Here is a 9755-nt window from a genome sequence, read left to right as displayed (position 1 = left end):
TTACATTTATGGTTGGGGTATGGGGAGGGTTGAGTTACGAGATACAAGGTATAATCGTAGACCGCCATTTATGTTCACATACTTTAGGATTATTTTTGCCTGTAATAAGCACACGTGGTTAAGGTGAAGTTGTCTCAAGTACTCCAGCTTGGTAGGTGGGCCAAGTTATTTTAGTGGAGTCAGGTTAAGGATATCTTTTCATGTGTCCCTGCATGTGGAACTGGCCAGGAACCTGGTGAAGGGTCGGGGTCTGTTTGGGGCTCGCCTTTTGATCTCAGACCGGCAGAACAACATAAGTTCTTGCAACAGACGTGGGGAGATAGCTCAGCCTCGATAGTCATCGATCAAGGCTGTGCCGTGTAGATGCTCATCATCATCAGCTGATGGCCATCGCGATATTCCTAAAAATGCCATAAGAGCGAGAACTTGTGATGGGCACGGTCGGCGCTTTATAAAAGTTTGTGCCTTCGCTCAGGACTATTACTCGCTTGGACTTCGTGACCAGATTGAGCTCGCTCCTGCTGCTGTGCCCTCACCAGTGTGCCTGCTGGTCATCTTCACACCCACTCTCCTGCCACCCTCGTCTGCATCCTGTGAGCCTTCCTGATTTGACACAACCCTGGAACACTATCCTTTCCACTGGTGTCATGTGAATGCTTGTGTGTGTGTGTGTGTGTGTGTGTGTGTGTGTGTGTGTGTGTGTGTGTGTGTGTGTGTGTGTGTGTGTGTGTGTGTGTGTGTGTGTGTGTTTGTGTGTGGTGCCCCGGAGGGAGCCGGTTAGTTTCTGTCATTTAAGTGTCGTGATTATTTTGTGTCTGCCTTCGTTTGGTATTTCCGTATCAGGTTGTCTGTCTGGTGCTCATGAAATGATAGATATTTCCGAAGACTGCGTGCATTTTGAATTCCTGTCATTCTTTTCTCGATTCAGGGAAATGAATCTTCCTGGAGGATTAAATTGGGTTCCTTATCGTAATTGATAATCGACATTGTTTCGACCTGTTTGAATACAAAGCTTTCTCCGCTTGCATGCATTTCATGTCAAATCTCGTTACGCACGGTTATCCGCAGAGATATCTCCACCACGTTTGTTTTCCATGTCATCTGCGGTCGTGGCTGTGATCAAAGTGATCGACATGGGGGCCGTACAGGCGACGATACTTTTTTGATTTATTATTGATTGAAGTGAAAGCTTTAAAATCTCTTCATGGTTAACTTAACTATTTTGTCGAGTTAAGAGATCATTCCACTAAGCCCGCAACAAGTGTGTCTCCACCCTCAGGAGAACCAGAAAACAACATCTGCAATGGTTTCTCCCAAGAATGAGCTTTTAAACTGGAATGAGCTGGAATGAGTCCAATCTCAAGAATGAGCTTTTAAACTTGTCTCCCTCCTCGAAAAGCTGGTGGCACCGTGTCAAGTCGGTCTCTGGTGTATGCTCCCCTTCCATCCCTTTCCTCACTTCAAATGGCTCCATAGCCTACTCCGCTCGTGGGAAGGCTGAATGACTCGATTCTGAGTTTGCTTCAAAATCTTGTGTCCCGAACTCTTTCTCTGAACCCATCATTCCCATTCATACCCAAATGCTCCTGAATTCTGTGCCTTTTTCACCTGAGAAGAGGCAAAAGTTTCTGGCAACCCTCGACTCTGACTCTGCAACTGGACCGGATGGCATCAGCTCGTGTGTTCTAAAAAAAACCTGCTCTGCTGCTCTTGCACTTCCTCTCTCTGCCCTTTCCACCATGTCTTTACCATAGGTCATCTTCCATCTGCTTGAAAGTCAGCCAACATCACAGCATTACATTAAAAAGGTGCAAAAACGGATCCCCTTAACTACAGCCAAATTAGCTTACTTCCAATCATCAACATGGTCATGGAATCCATCATCGCAGTGGACATTAAATCATTCCTTTTCAACAATAACCTCATCTCAGATCATCAATTTGGATTCAGACCTGGTCACTCAACCTTGGACATGCTGCTTCTTCTCTCCCAACAATGGTGGAAGCCCTTAATATCAGACGTGAGATCAGGGCCGTCTCTCTGGACATATGTCGAGCTTTTGATACAGTTTGGCATCCTGCCTTGCTCTCCAAACTGTCTGCTTATGAAATCCACTCCACTCTTGGATTACTGACTTCCTCTACTCCTCGTAGACAACATGTGGCTCTCAACGGAACCTTTTCATCAGCTCTCCCTGTCAAGGTTGGAGTACCCCAAGGCAGTGTTCTCGGCCCCATATTATTCCTAATCTTCATTAATCTCACTGACTCTGAAAAATCCTCTTTATCTCTTTGGTGATGACTCCACTCTCTGCCATGACATCTCTCATCTTCTGACAGACAGGGAGCAGCCTCTTCCCTCTCCTCAGACCATGACAAAAATCACAAACTGTTCAAACACAATTTTGCTTATGTATCCATACTGTCCACCTTTGCGTTCTCCCTTACCCCTCATCATTACCTGCATTCCTTGTTTTTCCATCTCCATCTACATTCTCCCTTCACTCTGCTGTTGGTTGTTCCCCTTTCTCCTGCTATTCCCTTTGTTATGTTGTGTCCCGATTTGGTCTGTGTCATCGGTCTTCCATGAGCCCAGACCATGTAAAAATAAATAAATAAAAATCCCCCTGACATGAGCAGACCCCGACATCCACGGCATTTTGCAGGAACGTATCCCCCGTGAATGTAGGGGTCCGACAATATGTCAAAATTAAATAAATCAGTTCATTGTTGTAAATGCACTGGCATTGTTCTCTTTATGTTAAGGGATGAACTTACATCAAGTAACTTTTCAGTCGCAACCACGGGGTTCATCGTTTGACAATGTGATTGAATCGCAGCAAGAAAATCATTTTGACTGTTGGGGCTGTGGCACATAATTGCTTTAAGATCGGTAAATAGACCCCTTGGATCGTGATGAGACCCAGTCGCAACACTACATCTCCATTAAGTTGTAAACTATTTTTAAAAAAACTTGAAGGGCACTCGGTAGAGCACTCGGTAGATATCTTGTACACAGACAGACAGAGAGACAGAAAAACAGACAGAAAGGGGTGAAAACATAATCACCTTCACCTTCGGTGGCAGAGGTAAAAAGCCAAACTAGAGTAACAAGGACACCAGAAAATTTATTTTGCCGATGGAAGCATGTGAGCAGAAAATACCCTTTGTAGTTTTGATGAAGTGCAAGCCACTTGGGAGAAAGTGCCGTGAATCTTGTCCCGTGTAAGCCAAGCGAGGTTGACCACCACCACCCTTCATCAACTTCTTCTCCAACCTGTGAAGACCACATTGTTCAACTCCTTCTTTGTGAAATACTCCATGTACCATGATGTAGGTATAAAAAAAAATTCAACTTATGTTGCTTCATTTTGTAGTCATTGAGTTGTAAAGAGGACTTGTAGGGTTGAGGAGGGGAAAAATGTAATTTTCATTTCTGAACATGGTTTATTTGTAAGCAACCAGAGTAAAACAGACACATAATCGATAGACTGTGCAGGAAGAAAAATAAATAAATACCTAAACAACGAAATGACCACCAAAATAACTGTAGCAACAGAGACATATGCATGCTATGCTGGAAATACTGATATGTATGCTGCATAGTAAGAGGCTTAGGATGTGGGTTCCCTTGATGGCAGAAGAAAAGGAAATGTGCCACAATTTGCCATTCAAACATCCAAAGGAAGTCAGGCGTCAACATGAAGACTTCCAGTTTAGCATGGTGACCGTAAAGAGGGCTTTTTATACATTTTGTTGTGGCTTTTATTTTGCAATTGCAAACTTTTTCACAATCATTAATCTTACTTTGTACAGGATGTCATGTCCTGGCAAACCCACTAGCAGTCTGTCAAATTAAGTATACGCGAAGGCAGTACAGCGAGGATGCAAACACAAATAAAATGTACTTTATGCATAACATTTGGATGACTAAATACCGACCTTGAAAATATCTTGTCAATCTCCTCCAATCGGAACACTTCCTTCACCCTGTCCAAGGAACATGCAAAAGTCAAGTACACGTACAGAGATGGGGAGACAATAATGGAGCAGATATATACATATATGTATACACAATAATCCCCCACTATATCGCGGTTCACCTATCGCGCACCCGGTTGACCTATCGCGCACCCGGTTCATCGCGGGTTTTCCCTTGGAACCTAACTAATTTTTTCTGCGGATTCCCCCGGTACATCGTGGTAATAATATATAAAACATAAATTATTTAAGCAATAAATTATAACGCGTGGCGCTCAACCAGTCACACAACGCACGAGACAAAGTTTCGCTTGTGAACTTCGAATATTTTCTACGTTTTTTCTCCAAGCCCCACGATGCCGCTCAAACGCCCTACACCTTCTAAGGCTTCTGGCAAGGAACCGAAGCGCCAGAGGAAGGTCATGACGCTCCAGGAGAAGGTTAATGTGCTCGATATGCTTCGGGAAGGAAAAAGGTTTGCCGCGGTTGGACGAGCACTGCCAAACCGACCAGACCAGACGAGTCGATCTCCGGCACCTCGAACCCGATCATTGCCAAGCCGACCAGACCAGACGAGTCAATCTCCGGCACCTCGAACCCGATCATTGCCAAGCCGACCAGACCAGACGAGTCGATCTCCGGCACCTCGAACCCCATCATTGCCAAGACAACCAGACCAGACGAGTCGATCTCTGGCACCTTGAACCCGATCATTGCCAAGCCGACCAGACCAGATGAGTCGATTTTTTGGGAGGCGTCCATTCATCGCGGATTTTCACTTCTCGCGGGGGGGGTTTGGAACATAACCCCCGCAATAAACGGGGGATGACTGTATATATTGTTGCGAATCTGGAAGCCATGAGCACTCAACATACAGGTCCTATAGAACAGTTATATCAGTAAGTATGTGTTTTTAGTTAGGGTCCCCATCCCTTGTTTAATGGGTGAATCAATGTACATGCGCTGTGAGTTATTTTGATAGTCAGGGTTTTCTTGTATTTTTAAATCCTCAAAACTATAACAACGCCAGCATCACCCTCACCTTCACCTCACTGTGACCGACGCCATGGTGGGCGGAGTTCAAGGAGGAGCCTCGCGGCGGCCCGCGACCAATCAGCGTGCTACGAGTGAGGTGGCCGCCGCTCAGCCAATCAGACCCCGCGGCGGTGAGAAAGGCGGTCCGCGTGACGTCACCATGCCCTAGGCCAATCAACGGACTTGCCGCCCGTTTTGGCCAATGACAGGGCGACGAGCGATTCTGTGCGCCAAAACCATCCAGTGAGTTTGAGCGGGGAGGGCGAAGGCATCCCCTCCCCCCCTGGAGAAGGGTGAATAAGGTCGCGGCGCGATCGGACAGAGAGAGATCATTCCTCGACAAGAACCGCAAGTCGGTTGCGCGAACAGTGAACAAGTCAGTGAACAAGAAGAGAAACTGCAGACACGAGTGGTGATCGCGTTCGCCTGGCACGAGTGGTGATCATGTTCGCCTGACATGAGTGATCACGTTCGCCTGGCACGAGTGGTGATCACGTTCGCCTGGCACGAGTGGTGATCACATTCGCCTGGCACGAGTGGTGATCACATTCGCCTGGCACGAGTGGTGATCACATTCGCCTGGCACGAGTGGTGATCACATTCGCCTGGCACGAGTGGAAATCGCGTTCGCCTGACACGAGTGGTTGTCACGTTTGCCTCACACGTGAAAGGTCCGAGTCCCGCCACCCCGCCAGCTCAACGTAGCCGCACGAGGCGGACAGGTCCGAGGTAGGCTCTGGTCTTCAGCTCGCCTTTCCCTCCGAGCTGGAGGCCTCAATGAAGGCTGTGGCCACCGGTTCTTGGGTGTACACGTGTGTGTGTGTGTGTTTGTAGCGCCAGTCTATTAAGTAAAACTGCAGAAGTGCTTGTACATAAATTGCTATTCCTTCCGTATTCGGTTAACTCTGCCTTCTTGCGTGCTCCCCTGCCCCATTATAAATAAATACATTTGTTAAATGTATCAGTTCATTGTTGTGTTTCTTCCATTGACTTAGCGTGACGCGTGTTGGTGAATTATAAAGGCTGTTGCTGCTGTAAATGTACATTCGGACCGACCGAACTTCGGCAACCTTCCGCTCGGGTTGCGCACGGGTCGGACACGCTAACGGCTGGACTCGTACAAGGGCCGTCGAGGGTGAATTTCCCCAGCAGTTTGGACGACGTGGGTATTTAGGTAAATTGAAATTGGCAATCAACCCTACCCCACGTGGTCGTCCTATTGGTGATCTTCGGTCCGATAAGGGACCCATAGGCTCCGGAATTGTCTGGGGTGACGACCTATAAATCCCGGGTGTTCGGTGGAGTCGACTCTGCAGCTCCATCTTGCGGTCGTGCTCGTCGCCGATACCCGGCATGCAACAAGATATATATATACAGTGCTCCCTCGCTATATTGCGGTTCACTTTTCGCGGCTTCACTACATCGCGGGTTTTCAAGTAGAAGTAGAAGAGTAGAAGTCGCCTCCAGTAGAAGAGATTTAATGCTCTTCTTGGCTGTGCAGTACTACATTCATCTCATCATCGTCATCAGTACTGCCAGCTATCATCATCATCGTCATATCTTCATAGGTCAGTACCCATAATACTTTTTTATATTTTATAGTCCAATATAGTATTTTAAAAATTATTTTTGGTCTTAGGCTTTGCAGCCCCATGAAGTCGCATTTCCGATGAAAATTTTTTATTTTTATTTTTTTTAAATAACTGATTAAATGTGTGTGGGAAAGGTTAATAAGAGTGTGTGGATGCTGTATAATGGTTTAAAATACGTTTAAATATATTTAAATAATTAAATTAATATGTTGTTTCTATTTCGTGGATTTTCACCTATCGCGGGTGGGTCTGGAACTCATTAACCGCGATAGGTGAGGGAGCACTGTATGTATGTATATATATATATATATATATATATATATATATATATATATATATATATATATATATATATATATATATATCTTCTTTGTTCGGCTGCTCCCGTTAGGGGTCGCCACAGCGGATCATCCGTTATGATCCGCATCATGATTTGGCACAGGTTTTACGCCGGATGCCCTTCCTGACGTAACCCTTGTCACCTCTTACGACACAGGGATATGGTACACCTATTCTAACCGGGGCATACACCAGGCCCAGTACACTGGTACTCATTTTGCCGACCTTGGAAGGATGACAGGCTGAGTCAACCTCCTGGTGTGTATTAATTCAAGCGGCCAACGGGGCTTGAACTCAGGACCTTTTGGATCCCAAGCCGCTACCCTAACCACGACGCCAACACCAGGATCATATATATATATATATATATATATATATATATATATATATATATATATATATATATATATATATATATATATATATATATATATATATATATATATATATATATATATATATACCGACCTTGTAAATATCTTGTCAATCTCCTCCAATCGGAACACTTCTTAAAAAACTTTAAAAACTTTAACTTTGAATAAAGTCTGTAAGTCAATTTAACATTAGATAAATTTGGGACTTTTTGACGCTGCCGACTTAGGCGAAGTGACGAGTTACACGCTGCCGACTTACACCTAGTCTACTGTGTATATATATATATATATATATATATATATATATATATATATATATATATATATATATATATATATATATATATATATATATATATATATATATATATATATATATATATATATATATATATATATATATATATCTGTATGTATGTATGCACACACACACGCACGCACACGCGTGCGCACACAAATACACACACACTGGCGGGGTATGCTTACACATTGTAAGCAATAACGAACCGTGCTTCCCCATTGTCTCGGGTTGCTCAGCTGCATTTGTTTTTCTCATTTATTTATATTTACATTTACGGACACTTTCCAACAGTTCTGTGATTTTTCCCGATGTATCGGCTTCGATGTAATTAATGAAATGGACAATTTGATGTATCCATGGAAACCTTTGAGAGGGGGTGGATTTTGCAAGTATCGTGCTCTGCACGATTTTTTTTGCTTTTTGCACGTACGGCCACGCACGTACGGGCATGCACTAGTTTGTCCAATTTTGACATTGCTTGACATTCCAGGCGTCTCCAGGTGCATGGTGTTCATATAACCAATCGGCGATCGCGAATCGCTTGCCAAGCTAGCTGTTCATCAACCTTTTTGTTAGAGTGCTTGCTTGAGTGCTTAAGCCATTTGGCCACTCAAGCTTCGATCTTTCCAAGCTTCCATGGCGATACCACAGCTCTGTTCACAGTGGGGACATTTTTGGAGTGAGGAAGGCAAAATAAATTAGATGATTACAATGAGTAAAAAATGATTTCAGTTGTTACAAAGCAATGAATTGTCACATTGTAGAGTTGTAACATGTGACTTCTGGGGTGACGTTGCACTTGGGGGGAAGGCCCAGCAGTTGGTGCATGGTCTTGGGAAATGTATCTGTGGAAGATGGTTGGTCATACAAATTTAACCTTGAATAAATGGTGACAGAACATTATCGAGACTCATTTGCTCAGTCGGCAACTCTGCAGGGGCTGAAACCCCTTTAACATCACGGCAGGATAGCTGAGAGGTATGCATGCTGGCTCTGAGCTGTCTAGCCTGGGTTTGAATCCCGACCCAGCTATAAATTTCTCTCTTCCATCCTTTCTCCCTCCCCTCCCTCCTCTCTCTCTCACTCCCTTTTCCTCCTCTCTCTCACTCCCTCTTTCTCCCCCTCCCCCCTTAAAATTCTTGTTCCTGAAGCGAAGAGTTGTAGTTGCTCGTAAATAAATAAATAGACAAATAATTAACTATGGTATGTCGGTAGTGGAGATGGTAAAGTGTATGTAAATAAATAATTCAAAATGGTATGTTGGTAGTAGAGATGGTAAAGTGTATATAAATAAATACTTCAAGGTGGTATGAAGGTTGCAGAAAGGTAAAAAGTATACAAATAAATAACTAAATAATTAACGGTGTTATAATGGTGGTGTATATAAAATATAAATTAAAAAAAACATGATGTGCAAAGTGTATAAAATAAATATATAATATAAAAAGTTCTGTGTTGACAGTGGAGAAGGTAAAGTGTATAAAAATAAATGACTCCCAAATTAATGGTTCCTGTACTATTTTCACCCATAAATTTATTTTGATTAATAAAATTCCAAATTGGCCACCACCCTAAAATAATTTGACAAGCCTCACGCCCAGGAATTATGACATACATATGCTGAATATGAAAGAAATGCGTCCAGTCATTTTGGAGTAGAGGCTGCGGACGGCTGCATGGACAAGATCCCAAGTACAAGCACCCATCCAGTTGAGGGGCTAAAATGAGGAATAATGAAAGAGGTTACAACGGTGCATTTATGGAGAGGAAAAAAAGGCTCACCTTATAGGGTTCATGTCTGGGCGGCTACGCTTTGAGACCGAACGTACAAATTTCTCAGCCATTGACATCCTATTGGGTAAGGACACAAAGTGAAGAGGAATGGGAACTGAGCTGGTGAGTACTGTATAAACAAAAAAGAAAATAGCATGAGATTAAAAATACAATAAAAAAAGGGAGGAGTGTGTATAAAGATGGTGAAGTCAGGAAGGGAATCTAGAAGACAGTGCTAACCGCTGGCTAAAGTGATTGGTGCGCACGTCAGTGCCATTGAGGAAGACAGCGTCGAGTACGTGGACAGCATTGACTTTTCGCTGAGCCCGACCCTGTGAACAGAACATTGAGGAAACAAAGC

General features: G+C 43.8%; 1 protein-coding gene across 2 annotated transcripts in view; it reads right to left on the bottom strand.

The window, feature by feature from the left end:
• The window catches only part of CMTR1 (cap methyltransferase 1), an 88439-nt gene that overhangs the window by 9278 nt on the left and 69406 nt on the right, over positions 1-9755 (bottom strand). For both annotated transcript variants that reach the window (XM_085888139.1, XM_085888140.1), the window contains exons 18-21: positions 9635-9726; positions 9404-9472; positions 3942-3989; positions 3164-3276 (exon numbers count right to left, since the gene is read on the bottom strand). In XM_085888139.1, the coding sequence (XP_085744265.1) occupies positions 3164-3276; positions 3942-3989; positions 9404-9472; positions 9635-9726 (322 nt within the window). The remainder of the gene's footprint in view (positions 1-3163; positions 3277-3941; positions 3990-9403; positions 9473-9634; positions 9727-9755) is intronic.

This window comes from Eptatretus burgeri, chromosome 7 (genome assembly GCF_056783735.1).
Source record: "Eptatretus burgeri isolate ZD-2024b chromosome 7, Ebu_testis_v1, whole genome shotgun sequence".
NCBI lineage: Eukaryota > Metazoa > Chordata > Myxini > Myxiniformes > Myxinidae > Eptatretus > Eptatretus burgeri.
The sequence above is the reverse complement of the archived record's forward strand: the minus strand, read 5'-3'. Positions and strand labels throughout refer to the sequence as shown.